This window comes from Macrobrachium rosenbergii, chromosome 3 (genome assembly GCF_040412425.1).
Source record: "Macrobrachium rosenbergii isolate ZJJX-2024 chromosome 3, ASM4041242v1, whole genome shotgun sequence".
NCBI classification, from domain to species: Eukaryota; Metazoa; Arthropoda; class Malacostraca; order Decapoda; family Palaemonidae; genus Macrobrachium; species Macrobrachium rosenbergii.
Window position 1 is genome coordinate 92,175,100 of NC_089743.1, and position 26,304 is coordinate 92,201,403.

At 37.9% G+C, this 26,304-nt stretch overlaps 1 protein-coding gene across 1 annotated transcript in view; it reads right to left on the reverse strand.

Moving 5' to 3' along the window:
• Positions 1-2,101: 2,101 nt before the first annotated feature.
• The window catches only part of LOC136828044 (cysteine-rich secretory protein 2-like), a 95,326-nt gene continuing 71,123 nt past the window's right edge, over positions 2,102-26,304 (reverse strand). Inside the window, exons 3-6 of the mRNA XM_067085729.1 lie at positions 7,658-7,794; positions 7,069-7,217; positions 6,620-6,814; positions 2,102-3,671 (exon numbers count right to left, since the gene is read on the reverse strand). Coding sequence (XP_066941830.1) covers positions 3,410-3,671; positions 6,620-6,814; positions 7,069-7,217; positions 7,658-7,794 — 743 coding nt within the window. The 3' untranslated portion in view covers positions 2,102-3,409. The remainder of the gene's footprint in view (positions 3,672-6,619; positions 6,815-7,068; positions 7,218-7,657; positions 7,795-26,304) is intronic.

Below are 26,304 nucleotides of genomic sequence, written 5' to 3' on the forward strand. Positions count from 1 at the left end.
TAAAGTACGTGTATTTTTGAATTAGCTGAATGATTGGCTAATAGTTGAGACTTTTATTGGTTACCCAAGCCATCATTGCGAGTTTGATAGCCTAATAACATTTTCAAATTTACCCATGTGGATGAAAGACGTAATATTTTGTTTGTTTATTAATTGCTTAGTGGTCTTAACGTTTCAGTAGATTAATACTTTTAGCTTCAGTGTGAGATGTGAGAACATAGCTTTATACAGGAGTTGGAACGTAAATGCCTAAGGTAAAGCCTTGGCTGTTGTAAAATGCCCAAAGTGAAAAGGTGTAATTTAAAATTATCTGCATTTATCCGGGATAACGTGTATTTACTAGATGCGCCAACTTGACCAGTCAAAAGGATGCTGGATCGTTGGATAAACTTACTTGACAGGAGTGTAAATTGACACGATTTGTGTAGTATCCTTTAAAGGAAAATTATATATTTTTTTTTCATGGAGGGATTAATAGAACTCCAAGCTATCGCCTTGAAGTAAGGGTGACAACTGTTTAAAATCTGAACAAGAACATTGAATTATTAACGTGATAAAACTGTGGGTGAACTAATGTGAAAATTGCAGGAGTTCTAATTCTTGTTGGCACACCCCCACCCCCAACATTTTTTTTTACTGAACGTCCTATTTGGTTGGTAATGGGCGTCTTGTGCATAATGGTATTCTTTTATAATAATAGAATTATGTGGTGTAGTGATTAGATGTCTTGCAGGCAATATTGTCCTTATATTTTCCTAATTATATTGAAAATTCTTTTAATGCTATGGTACTGAATAGCTGTATACCTTGCCGGTGGCATTTGGCCAATTCATATATTTTGATAACTGCGAGGTTGTTGAGCAATGAAGTGTCAAAGTCGCTGGCTTAAGCCACTGGTACTAACTGTGCATGAACGATTGATGTAGCTGTTTTGTTTTTGGGCTTAAGAACTGAACATTTGTCAACTTAAACTCTTCGCTAAGCTTCAAAATCCAGGTGCCATGTAATGTATTTTACTGCGCAATTAGTGATTTTTCTTTTAACTGGTGGTCTACGAATTTTTCATTGTGCTTTCAGTTCATGCTGTATGGCGGTCATAGTTTTTTTTTTTTTTTTTTTTTTGTATGGGTTGGGGGTGACTTGATGGTTCCTTACCGGCAACTACTTGATAACCAGTATCACGTAGGTTTTAGTTTGTCATTTAAAACCAGAGTCCACATTGATCCAAGCCCAGGAGGAAACCAGTCATAGTAAATAGCAACAGTCAAAATTTAATATGTAAGATTGATTATGGCCAGTAAAACTGGTGTCGCTACAGTGTAAGATGACATAACAATATACTGGATTGCACGTGTACTGTGGTTGCTAGACGAGTACTTTTACAGCAACTTACTCGCCCATTTAGTATCAGAGAAAATCCTGGTAAGGAATTTCTGCAGTGATGCTCATGGAATTCCATTTCAGCTCGCATGGGTACTTGAGATATCCTTCCAGACTGAAATAAGTTATTTGAATACTTAAAAGATCCCGGCAGGTTGCTTCCAGTACCTTTATATAGTCCGTAGCTTTTGACCTTGTTTGGTTTATTACCTTCAATTGTAAAATGGTCAGTGGAAACTTGAAATCTCAAAAGCTGACTGTACCTAGGTCTAGATATACTCTCTAGACCTTGGATTGTACTAGAGGCCCTAGCTCTCGATTCCAAGTTTCACACCTAGCATTCCTGAATATTAAATTGACAGTTATCTGTCCCTAGCATCCTAGCTTTTATATTACAAGGTACATCGAATATTCAAACTTTGATGTTGAAGCTAAAAAGTGACAACCTGTCTCCTAGTTGGGGGGAAATACTAGAACAGTGCAGTTCATAAGATACCGAGCTGTTCACGTCTTAATCCTCCAGTAATGTTTGTATGCGCGTAGGAACACATCCAAGCTTTCATTATTCCAAATCTTCATATTTAAGAGTTTACCTCCTGTAGAAAAAACAATTTGCATCACACATTTAACTAGCATTTCCCTTAAAATGATCTGCACGTTTGGACAAAGACTTTCCACTTTGCACATGCAGACGTCGAAGTTGGAGAAAGAAAACGCAGTATCAATTGCAACAACTATATTAAAGCTACAAAGTTGGGCCACTATAACGTGACGAGGTAAAAACTACGGATGTTCCTTAGACACACGAAATTTATGTAGTGCGCTTGCTTACGTTCACGAGATTCTGAACCATTTTTGCTATTAATAATATGCTTCTGCATGAAACAAAGATAGATGGTGGGGTGATTTAGGCAGGGAAGGAGAGATGTTTCTGTCCAGGCAGTGACGGTTAAGACTGGAATCACACGAGTTCCAGGTGAAAGCTGGAATTATGTCTGGTCAAATTATTGTTGCAGCTTTCCAGGGCTTCTGCAGGTGTAGGTGTTGAGTTGCTGTTTCTGGCGTAGAAAAGCTTTGTTTTCATGATCGAAAAGGTTATCATGACTAACTTGAGAACGTTCTGATATAATAAATAAGTTCCTTTCATTTCGATACATTTGTTGCCTAACAAGTAATTCCCCGCAAGTGTTCCAAAATTTCACGTTGTAAGGTAAAAAAAAAAAAAAAAAAAAAAAAGCACCACCAGCCACAAATTGACGCAAGAATATCGACGGAACTGTTTTATTCATGTCATCGTTGCCATTCGAATTTTGCGAACCTCGAAAATAATCGGTAACCATCCTTTTCATATGTGAGCACAGTTAAACGAAAGCATTTTTATTGAAAAGGATATGACACAAACAACGGCCCATATAGTCTCCCACACAGCGAAGCATGCTACATTTTGGGAAAAAATGGCCTTTTGTCATCTTTCTCTGCAATTAAATGGTAGGCCAAGATAATAAATACAAGTACAGTATTGCTTTCAAAAACAGAGCTTAATCCATGTTCACATCAAGCAGTAGTAGAATCAACAACTTTTTCTTTACACTTCATCGGCATCACATACAGTACAGTTTGTAGGTCGACTTTGTCTAGATTTTCTGTCGTCTGAGTAGGCCTATACTGTCTGAAATCGTTATGGGCGATATATACAAGCACACAAAATTTTGAAAGAAATAAATGCACTTCACAGTGTCTTCGCTTTGTTCAGACAATTCATCTTCACATGCTTTGTACTTTTACCTTCAAAACCACCAAATGGTTCTCCACCCTCACGCTGAGAGTCCAGATTTCGGATATGAAGTCCTTTCACACGGTATGGCACATAGAAAATCTTTCTCACCGATCACTTCCAGCGTCAGTTACGAGGGCAGATTTATCACTTATCATCCGCAGTGTCAGAATAGAGGACAGATTTATCACAAATCACTCGTCGTGTCAGGTTAAGAGGAGAGATTTAGGGCGATGCCTCGCGAACGCAGAGCGCTCAAGTGATTCGCTTCAGGCACTGGCAAGTGGCCCGGCAGTTTTTGAACCTTTCGACTCCCTTCGTCGTTTTGGTGTTGCACAGCCACTCGTGCCACTTTTTATCAAGCATAGCGCAATTGACCCACAGATCGGAGTACGTGCAAGCGTTCGTGCACAGTTTGCATTGGCCTTTGCTGCACATCGACCTGCAGGAATTGGGGCATCTCCTGCAGGTCTGTCCTTGGGTGTAAGGGCGGCTGATGCGGCGAGGGTCGTTGCCTCTGGAAAGAAATGTGACGTTTAGTACTTGATGGTTTGTATAATGGGTGTTACTGCAAAAGATGGCTAGACCTACACAGGACCCTCCCGAGGGATTTTCTCTTAAAAGCAAGATGAAAATGGAACAAAGTAATGAGAGGCAAAGGGGAAAAATGAACAGCAGCAATGCAGTTTGGGGCAAAGGAACGCTGCTGAGAACCTTGATTTACTGTTTACAGTGCACCGTGCAAGTGGCAAGCCCTTGAAGCATGGAAAAAACAGGAAGTGGTCAAGCACGAACGCAAAAAAGTACGAGCACAAAGAAAATGAGCTTGGCTAATCGTTCCAGGCACATATCACTGAAAAAAAAAAAATGACGAATCGTTTCGTACCTGAAACGAACAAAGAAATAGAAGGAAAAATTGATAACAAAACTCCGGTGACTTTTTAAACAGGAGAATAACAGCTGGAAGTAACTGTAGCCATTACTCGTCTTGCGCATGTGTACAAAATTTTAACCAAAAATTAACACCCGCTTTCCGTTGTCATTGTTTCATTGCCATACTATTTTTTGTATTTTTAATGCAAAACACTATATGTGTTTGTGTCTAGTATGAGGTCGGTGATCTCTAAGATCAATCATTTCCTGTGGTACCCCCGGGGATGCATAGGGCCTCGATGAACTCAGCCACCACATTCCGTCCTGGGCTAACTGCTCAAGATCTCCCAACACTCATCTGCTTCCCGCCTCATTGTCCTCAACCACGTTACCTTTGGCCTACCTCTACCTGTTCTACCAAGGGCAGCCCACCCTGGTGTATCTAGTGCTATTCCCTGTCTTCTATATACATGGCCTAGTCACTTTCTGCTTGAGAACCTAACATACTCATCGACCGGCTGCACCCCTGTTACTTCTCTAATTTTATTTGATATCCTATCGCTCCAACTAATTCCTAATATTCTTCTAAGCACCTTATTTTCAAATGCTAAGAATTTATTATCTGAAGTCACTGTACTGCACCATGACTCATGCCCATAAATCAAAATACTCCTAACCATTACCTTATAAATTTTGATTTTTGCATGCACAGAAAAATTCCTATTATTCCAAATATTTTTGAGCATTCCCATTGCCTGATGTGCTCAGAGAATCATCCTTATCTGGATACGTACCTAAATATTTAAACTTATCTACTTGCTGTACAGCCATGCGTTCAACCCTGTGCATTTTCAGTATTCATGATTTTTTTTTTTAGTTTTTCCACCATTAATAACCAAACCAACCTTTCCACCTTCACTGACTAGACAATCCAACACTGCATCTTTTATGGTCCCTCGCAGATCAAAACTATATAGCATAATCAAAGTCAAGAAGCTTCCCATTTTCTCCCCAGAGTATACCTGCAGCCAAGGTCTATAGAGATTGCCTGCAACCGTTTCTCTTTTAACCCTTCTCACAACGTAATCTACGACCGATATAAACAGCAGCGGAGACAGAATGCCACCCTGAATCACACCAGACTTCAAACGAATCACTCAAACACCCATCAACCCCATGCATGTATAACCGTCACAAACTTTTCCGGTATTCCATAATGCCTCATGATTTTTCCCACAGTCCGTCTCGAAATACTATCAAAGGCCCTTTCAAAATCAACAAAACGAAGACTTAACGGAGTTCTCATTTCATTAGCTTGCTGGATTATATGAGTGTTGTTCGGCCATCACAACCGACGCTGTATGTTAGATAGTAAATCAATAGCTAGGTGGTCATGGGGAAAAAACAATAAATGCAAATAGATCCACACTTTAGACGATTTCTTTATTCAATTTGCGGAAGATTTTCAACTGCAACTTATAACCGAAAACATTAACTGTCATTTCCCTCAAATATCGTGGTTGTTCGAACAAGTCGTGGAGTTTTGGTGTACAGCCATGGCGAAGTTTAATGAAATAAAACATTCCTTCTTAACCCTTAGAAATGTAGGAGTTGAACTGAATCGAATATAGAATTTAGGCCTAAGGCCAAGCTCTGGGGCCAATGAGGGCATGCAGCGCCGAAACGGAAATTGACTGTAAAAGGTTTGAAAGGTGTAACAGGAGGAAAACTTCGAAGCAGTTGCACTACGAATCAATTGTTACGAGAGGGTGGAAAGTAAGATGGAAGAAAGAGAATATGAAAGGAGGTACAGTAAAAGGAACGACAGAGGTTGCAGCTAGGGGCCTAAGGAAAGCACGCTGCAAAGAACCTTCAGTAATGCCTACAGTGCACCGTATGAGGTGCACTGACGGTACTAACCCTCCCTACGGTTTGAAATTTAGAAATGTAGGGTCCTTGTGAAATAGAAAGATGTTTAGATAGCAAATAAATGAGAATTTTAAATCCACAGGTGCAACCTTAAAAAAAAACACTTTGTATTGTTCGTTTCAACTCGTTGTTCTTTATGTTGAGCATGAATATTATTCTCAAAGCAAGATATAATTTCTTTGGCTTTTGTTCTGAAAAGCAAGTAAATCCTGTAAATAAGATTAAGGCCTATTTTTGAGATAGGAGAGCGTCAAGGAAACATCGTTCCTAATAACCTCAGTGATATCTTAGTCCTAAAGGAAGACTAGAGATGTTAAGAGGACATTAAAAATTAATATTTCCAGTGAACCCCGTAGGGAGGTAGTGCCGTCAGTGCACCCCATAAGCTGCACTCTAGGCACTACTTAAGGTTCTTTGCAGAGTCCTTGGGCGCCTAGCTGCAACCCCTTTCATTCCGTTTATTATACCTCCGTCTTGCTTTCCACCCTTTCTTATAACAACTGATTCAAAGTGCAGCTGCGTGGTTTTCTCCATTACACCTTTAAAACCTTTACTCTCAATTTCCTTCTCAGCGCTTAATGACTTCTTAGGTCCCAGTGCTTGGCCTAAATCCTACATTCTATCTATTTCCAGAAATCACAGACCGAATGAGAAACCACTTACGAAGGGCAGTAGTTGCAGACGTATCTGAAGAAAGTAATGCCAGCTGTTGTGGTACACTCCGAAAATCCACAGCCCACCTGATGGGAGTTGTACCAGGCCATCTGCGTGTACGCAGCAACGATGCTCGAGTTGTTAATGTCGCCCCCGAATTTGAAATAACGTTTTCCACTCCACCAGCGGCGCAGCACGTAGCTCCTGGGAAATCAGGTGAGGAATAGTGATGAATTAGGTTTCTATCAACATGCATTGCCCTAGAAATTCATGTCTGACTGTAAGTCAGTTAGTTCTCTGAGCTTTGCAACCTTTGCCACTAAATTGCTTGCAATCTAGATAGCTATCAGCTTTTGCAGCGTTGTAGATCTTATGGAAAGAAGTAATAACACCTAATGACTGTTTAATCTTCCATCTGATCCCTCTTTTGTTGTCTACCTAGGTCTAACACTACCTACCATCTTCTCTTCCTTGAAGCAACCAGCACATTCTGGCCACAAGCCCCGTAGCGAGATGTCCATCTAACGCTTGGATGGTCGTAGTTCGTATGGGTACCGCACTGTTCCGCCCACGCCTGGGCTTGTTCAGCTGCTGTCTCGTACCATCCCTGTGGGTACAACACAACACAAGTATTACGGCGTTTCTTACAAGCATGAAAAGGTAAACTTATACTCTTTTAGGAGCTGGGGGATGAAATTACCGTTATCTTTTGGCAATTTCTCTGAAGACGTAAAAAAATAATCAAATTAATTTCTACAAAATTTTCTAATAAAAATGTATAACAGACCACCGAAGTTCTAAAATATTATATATACAGAGAGAGAGAGAGAGAGAGAGAGAGAATTTTGAGAGAGAGAGAAGAGAGAGATCATTAGAAATACTTTTTGAGAGTGTTACTTTGTCTCATACTGGGGTTTGAAAACCAAACAAATAACAAACAGATTGAATTAGCATCTGTGTGTGTAGCACCCATAAACCTACATTCTTTATATGTTTACAAGCGTTTACATGCGCATTTTGAGACGATCTTTAAAAGCTCGTACTTACCACAGCGAGCATGTCAGCCGCAGGGGGCTCGACATGTGACCTCAGGATGTTGTGAAATCGTAAAATGTGTCTCTGGACCTTTTTCTGTCGTGGATCAACAGATCTGTAGCGGCCTCCGGCTGGTCTACCCCCAGTTGCTGCAAAGAAGGAGAACTAGATTGAGTAAGACAGAGCAGATAAGGAAGAAAGATAGGGGGGGAAAAAGTTTTATGAAACCACTGGCTGTGCTTATCTGAAACGTCCGAACACTGTAACTGTTGGGTGACAAAGATGGATCGATACACTGTTTCTTTATTTTAAACGTTCTGCTATCGTAATTTTGGGTTAAAGATTTGTAAATTGCTTTTATTTTACAGGGTTCCAGAGTCATAACATCAGTGAACAAAGGTTATGCTTTTTGAGGTAAAGAAGGATCCATAGGAAGTTTCTTTTATTTAACATTGCACTACAACTACTCTCGTAAAACAGTCATTACCTCGTATTGGGGCTACAGGTTCCTCTAGACAAGAGCCTGTGCCAGCACAGGGCTGGTTTAATGTAAAATAACATCATTCTTGGATGAAGGTGGATCCATAGATTGCCATTTTTAATTTAAACTTTAGCTAAACTTTTTGTAACAAAGATGAGTCAGTCTATCGAACTGTGAAGAAATCGGGAAATTGAGAAGGCATTGTGGGTATTAAAATGACATACGTATCTGTCAAAGAGTGGTCAGTAGATTCTAAACATGTATCTCAGCATGAAAAGCAATAAATGATTACATATTTGGCTGTATGGTGAAAGTGGGTCTAATCCAGGTCTAATGAAAGTAGGCTATCTGGGTTCGACAGTTGATATACTTGTCTCTGTGGCTAAAGCAAATAACGGCACCTGTGGTGCATCAGTATATTGTGATCGGAAATAATGAGTAAAAAGCCACATTAATGTAAATGATAGACTGTATTTTTCAAAAATACGATAAAAAGGATAAAACAGGAGATTTCAGCCAACTGAAGAGGACCGTTGAGCAAACGGTCGAAAGCTCCCCCTGTTTTATCCTTTTTTGTATTTGTGAATAATGCAGTCTAACATTTACATTATTGTGGCTTTTTACTCAAATAACGGTATGTTGTTCTGATACCCTGGATGCGAGGTCGAATCTCGCCCTGACATCAAAATATCGCCATTTCTTTCTTCATTTTGGGTCTAGGCTAATAGTGACAAGCGTTTCCCACGTGAAGAAATCGAGAAGTTAAAAAGAGCACTGAGGTTATTAAAATGTTTATATATATATATATATATATATATATATATATATATATATATATATATATATATATATATATATATATATATATATATATATATATATATATATATATATATGTGTGTGTGTAATTTTGATTGGATATGTGACATTAACCGTTTGTTTCATAATAAAAGGTTTAATGATCTTTCTGTTGTCGATAATTGGAACTAGTTAGCTTAGCGGATGGATACAGCATTAGCTGTCTCAAGAGTTTTTCCGCGGAATTCCTTATTCTTCGGAATCGTCCGAGACGAGGAGACCAAATTCGGTGTTCCGGCGGTTGAACTGATGAATAGTTTTATAGTCATGTGAATTTGAATTCCGCAGTTCGTCTTGATAGTCGGGAAGTGGATCGTCCTTCATTTAGTGAGAATTTTTTGTTTCGGGATTTTAATTGGCATTTTGTAATTTAATTCACCAAAAATAAATTGGGTTACCCCGTTTTTGATGGTGTTATGCCTCAGCTTTGGCAAATTCTGAGAGGGAACTAGTAAATTCTGAAGGAATTAGTAAATTCTGATAGGGAATTAGTAGATTCTGAGAGGGAATTAGTAGATTCTGAGAGGGAATTAGTAGATTCTGAGAGGGAATTGGTAAGTCTGAGAGGGAATTAGTAGATTCTGAGAGGGAATTGGTAGATTCTGAGAGGGAATTAGTAGATTCTGAGAGGGAATTGGTAAATTCTGAGAGGGAATTAGTAAATTCTGAGAGGGAATTAGTATTCATTCATTTTATCTTGTGTATTGAAGGGAAATTGTGTACTTTGGAAAGCTAGGCCTAGGCCTAATTAACCTATGGCTTGAACTAATATTGTTAGATCAGGCGAAACAGTCGCAATTCGCCACTTCAGTTTAACTAGTTTGATTTATGAAACCTTTATCAGATTTGTTGAATAATCTCTTGTACAGTACTTGTGTAAATTCTGTACTTTATAAGTAGGTAAAACAGTTTTATCGCAGATCACTTTTTGTTTAGGCTAATAAAGTATATAAGTATAGGCCTATGTCCCGTTTTTACAGCTCTTATGATTATATGTTAAGTTTGAAGTCAAGTAAACTTCGTTTTCTTTCATATAACGTATTCATACGAAGAAGCAAGAGGCATTTTACCCAAGGTGGTCTTATGTATGTTCAGATATGGGTCTAAGCTATTATAAGTTATATTTTGTAATATATACCAGACAAGAGTCTCATAAAAAAAAGTTGCGCTGGAAATATAGCTATAATAAATTGTGCAGTTGTTTCAAATTGAGAATGAAGTACTCTATCGGTAAAACTTTCACACCTTCATTGTAATTTTGGAAAATCAAAGAGATTATTAAAAAGACTGAATGTGGTCGTTGAGTAGAACCAGTTAGCATAGCGGATAGATAGACTGTAAAGTGGTCACCGTTGTTCATTATTTGCATTCGTTCTGGGCGAATAGATCAAACGCGGTAGTGTCAGCTGAACTTGAAAATTACTTTGATACTAATAATGTGAATGTGAAATATTACGGTATAATTCACTAAAATGTAACTTGGGTTAATCAGTTAGGGTGGCTTGAAGCCATAGCTTTGGGAAATTCCGAGAGGAAATTGGTATTCATTCATTTTATCTTTTGTACTGAAGTCAACTTGTGTATTTTGAAAAGTTAGGCCGAGGCCTAATCAACCTATGGCATGAATTTAGACTGTCAGAGCTTAGGCTAAGTAGTTGCCAACGAGTCGAAATTGGCCACTTCTGGTTCCATACTGAAGTTTGATTTATGAAACTTAATTAATTTTATTGGATAACCTTTTGTACTTGTATACGTACTTTACAAGTATGTAAAACAGTTATATCGCAGTTCACTTTGTGGTGAACCAAAGTTGATGTATCATGATTTAAACGTCTTATGATTATGTGTCAAGTTCGAACCCTAATAAACTTCTTTTTCAACAATACACTTGTACCAAGAAGCAAGAGGCATTTTACACTTGGTAGTCTTACGTGTTGTCAGTAGTACGTCTAAGTCACGATGTAATGGAATAAGTGTTGTTCATCAGAGGTCTAATACAAGGAGCTGTATATTACAACTGTTTTTCGTGGCTATAAGCCTTTAGTTTTTGTGATATACCAGACAAGAGTTTAAAAAAAAACTGTGCTGTAAAACACAGTTGCGCTATTATTTCAAATAGAGCATTAAGTACTATATCCGTAAAATGTCACACTAGGTTTATGGCAGCTTCTGAAAACAAGAGCAGTGGCTTCAAATCTTATACCTTTTGAATACATCAAGTTTTAGTAGCGGTTTTTTTTTAATAAGTTGGGCTTATTTGTTTTTTTTTTTACTTTGGATTATACTTTTTTAAAAGCTTTTTGTTATAGCAAATGTTGGATACTGTTGTTACTGCGTTTCAGGTCGTCATAAAACGTGTTTGTATATCTTAATTCTAAGTAATATTTTAGAAAAAGCGAAACACCAATTGACCATTCCTGCTCAGTCACTCACTTCCCATTTTTCATGCTTGGAAACAATGGCTTGTCATTCATCGCGTGAGTGTGTTTCAACTCACTTCACCAAAGTAGCTGCTACGCATCGATTGTTTTTATTTTTAAAGTTAGTTATCAGTAACCTCCATTAACAAAGCCGCTTACTTAACGTAGGATAAAGGTTGATCTGTAGACTGCCTTTATTTGAAGCATTCCAGCAACGTAACTTCTGTCTGCGACTTCTAGACTGTTTTCATATCAAAGTTTTGAATTGCGCAGTGTGAATTGCATTGACGTTTAAGTAGTCGCAATCATTGTGATGAGTTAAGGACTTAACGACAACTTATTGATAACTGTTGCACATGACGACAACCTTATATACATTTTGGATCCGCTCCCAAGCAAAACATTTCTTAATAGATAAGTCTTGATATTTCTGCGGGTGTGTTTAGTCTCCATGGCTGTTTAATATTTTTATGGCTAGGTTATTGCCAGAATTGAGAGGAGTGGCGATCATTATTATTGCGCAAAAGAAAAAAAAAAATCTGAGAACAGTATTCGTGCATATTTTTTTTTCTAACGGACTAGTACCACATATTCCTGGCCGTTATATTATACTCCGTTTTATTCAGGTTGGTAGGCAATAACTTACGTAGGTTGTAAAGAAGTTCACAGTTTATAACCACTAATTTTTAATAGGCCTTGAGTTCTTGAGAAAGTTCTTCAATTTCTGCTGCTTGCTGGACAGACATTAGCTCCCAAAGAGGCACCTTCTTTTTTTCGTTAGGGACAAACAAACTTATAAAATAAAACCTTGAAATCAAGCAGTAAATTCTTATCAAGGTCTGGCACGATCACTGGCCTTCCATGATTTATGCTTATGGGCAAACATAAAGCAGACTGGTTCAGTGCAGTGCCAAATATAACGGAGTAAGGCCACCTCACACAGTTGTAAGAACGTACAGGCCTGAAATGCTACACGCCTTAAGTAGCTAAGAAATACTAAGTAGCAAAGTAACACATTCATAAAGGAATACAAGAACGGATATGAGATATACGTAAAAAGAGCCGAGTAAACAAGCAGTTAAAGTGTAATGAAGAGATAAATAAATAAAGAGAATTTTTTATGAGTCTAATCCCACAGCAGCTGCTGCGCAGCAGATCATGCCCCAAGGAAAAATCAGGACACAGCAATTGCTTGATTTTATTATGGGATCAAGATAGTTCGCACAAACTGAACAGGAGAAATCTGATTTGATTACAATCACGAGTGCTGTTAAAACGAAGTATTTTATTCTACCATATTCATGCGGATGTTTTCTGTTTATTTCTTTTGGTTTTAGACAGTGTACGTATTCATTTTCAGTGATGTTACTGCTTGAATGCTCTTTCCATAAGAGAAAAGAATAAAAACAAATACAGCAAATGGAGTGAAAAGATTCGAGAGATTTTTCTCCCGTCTGGAGCCCCATGAACTGGTCGCCCAGATTTGGTCCTGCTCCGATAGGGCTCTCGATGTATCAAACTACTGACAACATAGGTTCCGTGATTTGCTTTTCATTTCTCTCAAACTCTGGTGTCTAAGACGGTTGCATATTTATTTGTCCGACTATTTGTTTTGTGTTCCTTACGAACTGGAGCTTGTTTGAGATGATCAGCTTGTCTGTTGGGAGGTGCGTTCCTTGTCGTCCTTGGTATTTTTTTTTTTTTACTCGTGTGTTACAGCCTTTCGTTCTCAGTTTTTCTTTCAGCATCAAGTCATTGCGTAGAAACTTCCACGACATTAGCCACTTCCTACGCCTACACAGAAAGCTCACCAGCAGCGCATTGAATCTCTCTAGAGTCTAGACACACTGCTCCACTCCCTCTTCCCTCATAACACTCCTGAACCATACACTTTTCACCAAGCTGTGGTACTACATTCTTTCAATATGGCCGAACAGGTGAGAAGTTTTGCCTGTGCTAACGTTTTTACTCTTCCATATTTCTCATCATTTGTCAGATTGTTCAGCCATTCTTATACTACAATACTAAGCAGACAGTTCATCTCGGCAGCTTCAACCGTTTATTTCATTTTTATTTAAGATCTGATGCCAACGATAGTTGGCTCAATAATCCATTCGTACATCGGCTTCCATAGGCTCTCCAATTCTCTTCCCAATCTTTTGTCTGCACCCTGCTGCCTTCCTTGTTTTCTTCAGAGCTAAGACTCGCCTGTTCTCTTACACCACCATCATTCGTTATTTGTGTTTACTCTCAGGTACCTAACAGAATCTACTGCTTCGATTCTTGCACCAACCACTTAACATTCATTGCTTCCCTCAAAACGTTTTTCTTGTTCACATTATTCTAAACGTTCTCCTCTTGCAAATGCTGTCAAACGCTTTCATACAGCTCTCTCTCTCTCTCTCTCTCTCTCTCTCTCTCTCTCTCTCTCTCTCTCTCTCTCTCTCTCTCTCTCTCTCTATATACATATATATATATATATATATATATATATATATATATATATATATATATAGTATGTATATATATATATATATATATATATATATATATATATATATATATAAGTATAAGGGAGACTACCTGGCGTCTCGTAAATTCAGTGTAAGAAAGATTTCTTATTATATTTTAAATCTTAGAGAGAAAAAAAAAAAGATTGTAAAATGTATCTTGAGACTCACTGAGGAAATAAAATTTTCTATGACATGTTTAGACTCAAGAAGATTCTTTATTGCAAATTGAACTTCGAAGTAAAAAAAAAATTGATTCTTGAGACACAGAACAACACAGAAATTGCTTATTAGATCTTGAGCATAGAGGAAAATGCAATATACCCTCAGAAAAACTGTTGTTTATAGTTTTGATTCCCAGAACCAAGGGGGATGATGGCATATTTCATCTTTGAAACTCGGGCCGAAAATGTGTTTTCGTTTTATCTTGGACCTCAGTCCGGAAAGGAGATTGATAACATTTTCCAACGAAAATGAGATCGTATTTTGTACCTCTATTGTACCTTCCAGCAACGAGGAGACTGCGTATAGCGTCTCCTAACAACGTGAACGCCAAGGAGATTGCACACTCAGACGTTGAATAGAACTTTTGTACTCGTCTGGAATTTTCCCGTGTTTCTTTTTGTTCAAGAGTAGTTAGATTGCGGTTATCATTGTAAGTCCCTTTCTCCGGTTGTAGTAAGATTCCTGTTGTGGAGAAACTGACCATTTTCAAATTGTTGTTGTTTTTCACTAGTAGAAAGTCGTAAGTAGGAAATTGACTTCCCATCAAAGGAGCTGTTTTTTGATGCAGCCATGACTGTCCTTTTCTCACGCAATAGGCATGCGTGGGCGCACGTACACATTACATATATATATATATATATATATATATATATATATATATATATATATATATATATATATATATATATATATATATATATAAGCAAAGGCACAACCATGGCAGGAGGCGAACACGAAGCCGTGGACAGTGATTCTCACAATGAAACACTGCGGGGGTTTAATAATAGAGTTGGCCAGTTGTTAAAACCGGAGGCTGAGAAGGTGGAAGGAATGAATGGAGTGTAGGAGTCAAACTGATGGCTAAGGCAGGCTCCTCACTCCCACACAATCCCACTCAGTCCCACCACACGCCACATAGCGGCGGGGAGCAATGGTCTATGTGTGTGTTTGTGCGTGTGTGTGCTGGTGTTTTCGCGTTTCCGTGTGATTGATTGGGTTGAATATGTAGTTTGAAATGCGTGTGTGTTAGTGTGTGTGTTTTTGGGTATGTTGGTTTTGCCTGGACTGACTGGATGTGGTTAGTGTTGAATGTATGTGTAGGCCTATATGTGTGCTTGCAATTAAAGTTGGCATGAAGTATACGAGGTGTGTGCTTCCGCTATGCATATAGCCTGTGTGTGGTTTGCGTGTACTTATAGTAAGTGCATTCTATACAACATGGAGAGAGAGAGAGAGAGAGAGAGAGAGAGAGAGAGAGAGAGAGAGAGGCTTTTTCTGTCGGCACAAAAGAAGGGAGCACTTTGATAATTGTATAAGGGAATGAATCGCTTAGATAAACGCGGCAAGTCCTCAGACACTTTTTGCATAAATGAATGTATTCATAAGCGACTTTCAGTTTATTCCATATGAGAGTCACAATTCGTAATGAGTGCGCGAAGGACCTTAAGACATAATATTTTGTTGTTTGACTCTCATCTCCATATTCACGTATACCTCTTTGTGCCGAAACATATTCTTGTATTTTTGTTGATTCATTTCCGCGTTCATCTGATGGAATATCTTTTTAGGTCGTTCGATGCAACGGACGTGAAAATCTCTCTGAAGGATAAGTGTCAGTTTGTTTGTCGTACAGTAGTATGTATGTAATGGGAGCACTTACTATGGGTGGAATTTTTACAACGATAGTGTCAGCAAAGAATGTACTTATTATCACATCCTCTATACCCATTAATAGGAGCACTTACTCTGGGTGGAATTTTTACAGCGATAGTGTCAGCAAAGTATTTACTTATTACCACATCCGCTATACCCATTAATAGCACTTACTCTGGGTGGAATTTTTACATCGACAGTGTCAGCAAAGAATGTACTTATTATCACATCCTCTATACCCATTAATAGGAGCACTTACTCTGGGTGGAATTTTTACAACGAGTGTCAGCAAAGATAAAGTTGCAAAAGCAAACGGAGCATTTAGAAAAGTAAATGGGAGTAATCTGTTACAAAGAGAATAAATGATTCAAGCTTGCAATCAATTGGTCGTTCTCCGTATTCAATTTCCCATTAGGTAAACTAAATCTTGATGATAAATTTATGCAGTTATTCCGTTGCTGCTGGCTGCATTCGAAATGCTATTGCTTTAAAAACGTCTCATATTCTGCAGCCCAGAAAACTCGATATTATCCATAAAATTTCTGTTTCAAAAGATCTTGTCTTAAGAAGGATGTCCTTAAAGAAGGGATGCTATTTATTTCGCAACTGTTACAGTAAGTCAAGATTTTATCAAGAATGAGATGTTTCTTTGCACCTGTTGTGGCGGTTCTTGAGCTCATAGCATTTGCTTTTCTATCTGTGGTAGCATCTAATAATAATAATAATAATAATAATAATAATAATCAGGAAACTCTGACTTACGGACGCCGCTCGGAACACACAAATCAATCCACGAATTCATTTGCTTTTCTATCTATGGTAGCATCTTAGCCAATAATATAATAATAATAATAATAATAATAATAATAATCAAGAAACTCTTGTCTTATGGACGCCACTCGGAACATGAAAATCAATCCACGAATTCCCGTCCAGTGATGACATTTCCTCCCGCGTTCCGCGAAGTGTTCTATGGGCTACTCTCAGAAAGGCCTGCGCAAGTGGAGATCTCCCTGCCCGTGAGAGAGACTGAACTGGGCCTCAGAACAGAGTTGGTACAGTAACGCGACACCGTGCAATTAGGCACTTAATAACTCATAATTCTGTTTTCGCCCATTAGCTGGTGCGCGTTTTTTCCTTCGACGGCACGACAGCTGTCGCCCGTCCTCTGCTGAGAAGGCTAATTTATTTTAAAAAGACAAGAGCGCTCTTACATATATTAAATGGCCGGCATTTAGATCTGATGGTTCTCATGCTGTTTAGCACATGCTGCTATTTAAGTCAATAAAAAAAAAGTGGTCGTTGAATTGGTGTCTCCATTGAGGCTCAGTGCTTCAGGCGGGCCAGTGAATCAGCATTGTGTCGTCGTCATAAGTGACATTCTGCTATCCGGAATTGATGAGGATTAAATAAGACGATTGTGTCAAGATTATGGTATCTGTTACGTGTCGCGGAAGAGAGCGAAAGGTCTTCTATGCTTCGTACTCTCTTAATGCACTTGGATATCGAAGTTAGTCGTGTTTACAATCATATCACACACACAAGTGATAAACCCTTCTGTTTTCATAAGTGTTTTGGGATGAATATGCGTGTCCTTAGCCCTCTTCCTGCTCTGCTAGTTACCATTATTATTATTTTTTTTTTATTGTTGGTGTTATTATTAGATTATGAAGTAGAATCTGTCCGTCAGTCTACTCACTGTGAATTACTATTTTGTTACATTCATCTAACCCACTAGTAATATTTTATTATTATTATTATTGTGGTCTATCACAGTCATCCTATTCGACTGGGTGGTTTTTATAGTGTGGGGTTCTGGGCTTCATCCTGCCTCCTTAGGAGTCCATCACTTTTCTCACTATGTGCGCTGTTTCTAGTAGCACACTCTTCTGCATGAGCCCTGGAGCTACTTCGGCATCTGGTTTTTCCAGATTCCTCTTCAGGGATCTTGGGATCGTGCCTCGTGTTCCTGTGATTATGGGTACAATTTCCACTGGCATATTCCATATCCTTCTTATTTCGATTTTCAGGTCTTGGTACTTATCCATTTTTTCTCTTTCTTTCTCATCTACTCTGGTGTCCCATGGTATTGCGACGTCAATGTGTGATACTTTCTTCTTGATAATAATAATAATAATAATAATAATAATAATAATAATAATAATAATAATAATAATAATAATAATAATAATAATTAGGTCTTTCTCCTCTAGATCGAGAACGGGATATGCTGTATGTCAGGTCCACAGTAATATTCAGTGGTGAATTCTTGTTGATTTTATAATAATAATAATAATAATAATAATAATAATAATAATATTATTATTATTATTATTATTATTATTATTATTATTATTATTATTATTATTATTATTATTATTATTATTATCAGCAGTGTTTGAGTATAGCTGTTCAATCTTAAGTTTCATCTAACTGCATTTTTGTTTTGCCTATGTTATGTCTGCGTTCTTTATATGTACATGGCCTTGAATTCAAACTCAGTACAGTATTATTATTATTATTATTGTTATTATTATTATTATTATTATTATTATTATTATTATTATTATTATTATTATTATTATTATTGAACAAACAGCTGGAATCACACAAAGCAACAGATTAAAAAGAAAAATCTCCCCGAGAAGATTTCTTGGGTGAAGAATCATCAGTATCCGTCAAGGGCAATAAAAAATCTTCAAAAAAAAAAAAAAAAAACTTGACCTCATTCTGATTCCGGTCTTCTGTCGACCGCCAGTGATAAGTCATCTTCCTGGAGCCAAATTCGACCTAGACCTTTGGTTTTTTTGTGTTCGTTTTCCTGTGTGTGCCCGTGTGTCCGTCTTTCGGTGAGAGAGAGAGAGAGAGAGAAGAAAGGAGGCATACCACGTCACGTTGAATACCGTCATCCCATAATGATAAAACAAATTAAGTGATATTTCCCCCACCACCACCACCGCCCCCGCACCCGCCTGCCCACTCCGTTGTGAAACCTTTTATCTGAGACTTCTTAATCTTAGCTTAGCTTCCGTGTTTGAAGGGATGGGTCTTTATTTTTAATTTTTTTTTTTGCTTGTTTTTCTTTTTGAGTCATCGTTTGCAATACCGATGTATATCTCTTACGCATATCCTCTTCAAAATGCTTCGGATATTCTTTCCTCGATATTTCTTCTATGCGTTTTCGATATTCGCCTCGTATCTTCATTTCTGAATTCTCTTTACACGGCGCCATGTATTGAATTAATCCTCCTATCCAATAATTAAAGTAGAAATGAAAGAAAGAACTCCTAATACCAGCAAAATAAAATAATTTGCGAGATATCTCAGTTTTTTGTTAGATTACAATCAGGCCTTCTTGTTGTGTAGCGTTTTATATTTAGCCAGGGCCATTTTCGCCCTATTTCCTCTTTTTCTTTTTTTCTTTTTGCCCTACTTAAGCAGATCAGTGTCAGGTCGTTGTGTTAATCCGGTAACTGGCTACAGAAATGTCCTTCCGCTACGCCACCCGTCCCTTTTTTTTTTTTAATAGTTCTGATCTTTATTTGGTCCTTGATGATGCAGAGAGAGAGAGAGAGAGAGAGAGAGAGAGGTTGTGCTGTTCTCAGCAATTTGATAAATCCTCTGTGTCTTTAGGTCAATTGTATTTTTGTATCCACATACATTTATCACGCAGCATACTTTTGTCAATGGGCGCGGCATTTGGCCTCAAGTGCAGGCTCTCTCTCTCTCTCTCTCTCTCTCTCTCTCTCTCTCTCTCTCTCTCTCTCCCCCAAATGTGTCTAGTACAGAAAGATGAGGCGACAACACCAGGAGACGTGACGCATTCACAGTAAATCCTCAAATAACATGATCGAAAGAAAACACAAGTGCCCTGAGTGGCTATCAGATTTATCAGATGGTTATGCCATTTTTCTCTCCGTTCTTTTGTTATATTTAGATTTATTTAGATTTCTCTCTCTCTCTTGCGTTCGCACTAGTGACCCCATCTCATTTAGGACCTGTCTCACTTGGCTGGACAAAAAAAAAAAAAAAGATACCAATCAAAATAATTGGAGACGCAGTCTGGTCGAAAGAATGAGGTTTGAATACATTACGAAGAAATCATTGATTATAGTTATTACTCAGTGTGCAGGCATTTAAACAGATTGAGGCTAAGTGTCCATTAACCTGAAAAGCACGCTTCTGCAGTTATAGATGCGTGAAGGAAAATGAAGTATAAAACAGAAAGATTAAGATAGCAGTAAAGAAAGGTTAGCCAGCACGCTGGTAAATGTGCAGATACATTAGCAGCAATAAATGTGAGGCTGAAATCTTTAAGACACTGATACAGGCCTACAAATTATGAGCTTCTGCATCGTTAAGACGACCAGAGGAACTGCTCTGTGACTTGACAGTTTGTGAGTGAAGGAATTACAAAAACTCTGGCACCTCGGGATGCCGACTACTCTGGGGCAGGCATTGAAAGTGACATTGAAACTCCTTGCTGAAACTGTTTTGTACATGACCGAACAGGATATCTTCCGACAATGACCAAAGTCATAATTACCATTGCTGGGAAAAAGGACGACACCGCTCAGAGCACTTTATGTCTCGGGGATAAAATGAATGTTGTTTGCGAGTGATTAAAGAATGAATCATATATTAGGTTAACATGTTATAATGTAACATATAATGGGGTTGTAATGCTGCGTCTGACTTCAATAGTTGAACTTGAAGGTTTGATGTCTTATTACCTATTTCGGAATTTATTTGTATTAGGATATTGGCACCTTCTTTGAGGGATGGAGATCCTTGGAAGTTTGTTATAAGACATCCTTGGGGATTTCTTTTTTTATTAGAGATTCCTGGATATTCGTCTACTGTTTGGGATCTGTAGAAGTTTGTGTGTTAAGGGAGAACACCGGGTATTCGTGTGTTATAGGATATCCTAAGAAATTTATGCGATATGGGATTTTCTGGGACATTATTGCAGTATAGAAGACTGTAGGGGGTTAATGTCGTCAGTGCACCTCACGAGATGCACTGTAGCCATTACTTTTGCACCGTCCCTTCGGCCCCTAGCTGCAACCCATTTCATTCCTTTTCCTGTACCTCCGTTCATATTCTCTTTCTTCCATCTTACTTTCCACCCTCTCCTGACAATTGTTTTGTGAGGTCCAGAGTACTCTCAGGAAACAGATCCAGCGCTTGTGATTCAAACGATCTTTTATGCATTTTTCAGAAGATACTTTATGTCCTTGTCAGAACCGCAATTACTAATGTATGTAAGGCATTGCAAGCTTTCCAACCATATGTATTTGAAATCTGTTCCTAAATTGTATGTAGAATTGTTAACCATTCTTCAGGTGTGAGAAAACACATCTGTCTTCTCTTAATGTGATTTACTGACACAAAATCTCTGACCCGTCAGAGATTTTGTGTCAGTAAATCAGAATACCTTAAATCTGCCTCTATACTCACTGCCTTGTTATAGTTTCATAGTGCAAGTGCAAGTGCAAGGTTTTCCTCCCGTTACACCTTTCAAATCTTTTAGTGTCAGTTTCCGTTTCAGTGCTGAATGACCTCGTAAGTCCCAGCACTTGGTCTTTGACCTAAATTCTATATTCTGTTCTGTTCTGCATTATAGGAGATCCTTGGAAATTCATCTTCTACTGGATTCTTGGAGATTAGTGCATTGTAGGAGATCCTTGGACACTCATTATGGATCCTTGGAAATTAGTGCATTACAGGAGATCCTTGGAAATTCATCTTCTACTGGATTCTTGGAGATTAGCGCATTGTAGGAGATCCTTGGACATTCATTATGGATCCTTGGAAATTAGTGCATTATAGGAGATCCCTGGAAATTTATTCATGAGAAATCCCTGGACATTCGTCTGTTCAGAGATCCGTGGAATCTGTTTGTTACTGGAGTTCCATCCACGTTCGTCTGTTATGGAATATAACTGGGAATCTGTTTATGGAATTTCCATGAACACTCGTCTGTTACAGGGAGTCATCGGATTTTTATTTTGTTATGGATCATTGCGCCTTCGTCCGTTATCGGAAATCCTTTGGAAGTTTATTTGTTGTGGGGGATCCATGAAGATCTCTGGGAGTTCATTGCTTTATGGGAGACCCTTGGACATTTATTTGATATGGGAGATCCTTGGACATTTATTTGTTATGGGAGATCCTTGGACATTTATTTGTTATGGGAGATCCTTGGATATTTATTTGGCATGGGAGATCCTTAGACATTTATTTGATATGGGAAATCCTTGGACATATATTTGATATGGGAGATCCTTGGACATTTATTTGTTATGGGAGATCCTTGGACATTTATTCGATATGGGAGATCCTTGGACATTTATTTGTTATGGGAGATCCTTGGACATATGTTTGATATGGGAAATCCTTGGACATTTATTTTGATATGGGAAATCCTTGGACATTTATTTTGATATGGTAGATCCTTGGACATTTATTTGATATGGGAAATCCTTGGACATTTATTTGATTTGGGAGATCCTTGGACATTCATTTGATATGGGAGACCCTTGGACATATATTTGATATGGGACATCCTTGGAACTTTATCTGCTATGGGATTTCAGTGAAGAATCGTCCATTAAAGGAGTTAATTGAAAATTTACTTAGGTAAGAATCTTCGACATTTATCCATTGTAGTTCCTTGGAAATAGCCATATTTTTAAAGATAATTTGGAATTTATCAGTGGCTGGAGATCCTTCAAAAGTTGCCCTTAGTTGGAAATCTTTGAAACTTTTCTGTTATTTGAAATCCACGAAAGTTGCTTTTTGAAATCCACGAAAGTTGCTTATTGTTGGAGATCCTTCAGAATATTTTTGTCAGTGATGTTTGCAAATTGGACCCACCTTGAGTTCCTAGCATCTTTGTCCTACGCTGTTGTGGATCTCTGAAAATGTTTTTGGTGTTGAAAATCCTTGGTAATTTGTTCGTTGTTTGAGTCCCTTGATTTTCCATGAATTCTACTGCCTTGAGATAAATGCTGCTCTCCTAGATAGGACGAAAAATGCAATCCTGATCCTCATTTTCTCCTTTGTTCTTATGCAAAACAAAACTGAAAGATTTCGTGAATATACCAAGAGATGAACAGACGCGTGTTCAGACAACAACGAACGTGGGCTCGGCGGACCGACAATGTCATTATCAAGCCACTCTTGCCAAAATCGTCACGCTCGACAGGAGCCAGATATCAAATTCTGTCTCGGCAATATGTGTAAGGTTGTCCAATTTGTTTTAGAAAAATAAACTTAACGTGACTGTGAAAACTTCGCCACTCACGACATTCAACTTCGGACGTGGGTGTCGCATCCTAGTGGCTTTTTCGAAGTCGTCAGTTCTGTTTTTCGTATTCGGGTGAACTGCTGAAAGTAAGTATAACGATAGTTTGGATAAGCGTACTTGAAGGCTGTATAGCGCTCTGCCAGAATGCCACTGTGCGCGAGATATGTTGGTCACATTCACAAGGCTTTATGGAGTCGAGAAGCCTGTTGTGGTCGTTTGTAAACACTGCCGATTTGTGGACTGCATTATTATTATTATGTTATTATTATTAAATGTAAAATTAAATTCATAATAATAATAATAGTTTGGAAAAGGGGAAAGGCGGTCTTGTATTCAGTTATTTCCTGCATTAACCGTCAAATCGGCCTGTTGCTAGGATTAACTATAAGTTGCTTGTGATGAAAAAGTTGTGATAGCTGCGTCATTCATTATCTTGAAGTTGGAAGGAGATTATCAGATTTTTTCTCTAGGGACAGAACAAGGCAGGGGAATCTTTCTCAACTTTACTTTTCCTTTCGCTGTTGGACAAAGGAATCGGGTTTATTTTTCTAGTGAGTGCGTTTCACGATGAGATTTTTCTCTTGAGGGTATATTTTGTAATCGAAATCTTTCCCTTTAGATTAACAACAGTGACTAGGGTCTTGCTCTTGAAGTTTCACAGCTAGCAAGTATTCTTCTTGAGGCTGCACATAGTAATTAGAATTTCCCTGAGAAGATTAACAAACCTGTCACAGTCTTCTCCCATCAACAAAGTCTTGGCATGCATTGTATGACCGGAATCTTTGTTTTTGTACGACTTAAATCCTTCATTTGGGATTCTGTTCCGCGATCAATATACTTCTCTTGAAATGGAATCTCTGATCAAATCTTTCTTTTGAAGTACATTCCACGATGAAAATCTTTTCCTGAGATTCCATATAGTTATCAAACCTGGCCTAACACATCTGTGCTTAAAATGTTCTTCCCTGATGAAATTCGTTCACTTGATGTTATACGGTAACTAAATTTTTCCCCCTCGATGCTACGTTCCTTGATCCAAATCTTTCTTTCTCTAGGTAAACGGGATGATACAAATTTATGTTTTGAGATTACAGCCAGGGGTCCAAGAACGAACCGCCGAGGCGGGGAACTTGTTGGCACAGTCATTCTACTCATGTGGTCTTTTAAGCAACAACAATTTTGTTTTCGTTGTTTTCTTAGGAGCAGAACACCATGTTGTTTTGGAGTGCGAGATCTTGTAACAAATCCCGCAGAATCGACTTGAAAAGAGAATGAAACCCGGATACGTTCGTGATAAGAGCATCCCGATATCTCGGTGTTTGTAAATTGTTCTCCCAAAGTAATGACATTAGTAAAGGTATTGGTGTAAATTAGAATTAATATTATCATTATTATTACTAGTTATTATTACATTTATCTAGTTATAGACAAATGAAAGGCAAGGGATTTATGACCTGGGTGTATATATATAGGTTCGATCCCAACGTGATTTGTGTACTGAAAGGGGGAACTCGAATGAAATAAGGTAGCTCCTTTATGACCTGTTGAGCAACTAGCATATACATCCTCAAATAATCTATAATTTTAATTTCATATAGACTTGTATATATATATATATATATAATTTTAGTGTGATTTTCATTGAAGGCTCTCCTCTTGAACAACTAGCATATACATCCTTCCCCAAATTCATATCAGATCTGTAGTTTGTTCAAATGCACGTTAAGAGCAAACTGAAAATCATAATTTTCACTTACGCAACTGAAACCTACGCTTTACAGGAATATTCTTTTGTTCGTGAAGCCCTTGTGCAGCTTGGAAGTGCAAGACATAATGAACTAACTCCTCGAAATCACTGACAGTCAGTTAAAGGCGATATTTAACACGTCTTAAGTGTAAAGACTAGATTATCAACGAGGATGCCTTGTGAGTCATATCGCACACATTTCCTCCCAATGCTCCCGCTGACACTGTATATGAGACTGTACTCTCCCCAGCAAATGTTTTGTCGAAACCCGATCTCTTCTTTATAAAGTTCAAGACCTTTAACGTTCTCAAAATAAACAGACACAGTATTCTAGTCTTTGCTCAAAACATGCGCGGACAACACAGTCAGGGAAGAATTCCTCCTAATTGTCATGTACTTTCCTCGATGCTGCGGGGGATTACTTTTGCCTTTTTTTCATTACGAACGAGATACGAGACGCAATGGGGATGGGTTTCAGTTTGGGATTTAGTTTTCCCTGGAGCCTGAAGGTGAAAATGGATGATGATTGGAAGGTAATACGGGATGGGACACAACGAAAAATTTCAATGTCGTGCTTATATTCCTAATCATATCTATTTCATTGTCAATGTATTTTTCTGTACACACTTTATTTAAATCCACTGCTAGTTCTATGAAAGGAAGATAAATCAATACCATGTTTTCAAGCAGCTAATATTTGAATTTTGCGCGGCTTGTTACCACACAAATTAATATTTTTTGTGCTTACTTACACACACACACACACATATATATATATATATATATATATATATATATATATATATATATATATATATATATATATATATATATATATATATATATATATATATATATATATATATATATATATATATATATATATATATGATTCTTGCTAACACCGAGGGACTGCAGAAAGCAGGATGTTGGAGAATTTTGGCATACTGATGCTATGCTTTCAGTGAAAATATTTTTGTTTTCACTGGATCCAACCTCACATTTTTAAGTTAATAGCGCCTTTTTTCCTCATTTCTCTCTGGCTGTTTTGCAAGTAAAGAGCGCGCAATAAGAGCTTGCAGTTATCTGTCTATTTATGTGTCACTGAGATAGACGTATATGTATGTATTTTTCTTATTTTTCTTCTGATTTTTGTGACGATCATTCCGCTGAAAAGATATATTCTCCTAAACAGTTTAATCTCTTACACCATGTGGCGATGAGTGTTCGTTCGAAAACTGTGATGGTTACGAAGTTACTAAACTAAATCTTGTATTACTTTTGTTACGGTCTGTCCTACTCACTGTTGGTCTATATATTTCAAAGATATTCTTAGTGGGAAGTATTCTGTGAAACTTGTCCATCTAATTTCATTTTTATACACAAGTTGTAAATAATATATTAGAGTATGTACATGAACCCTTACATGTTTCATTATACACATGCACGCACA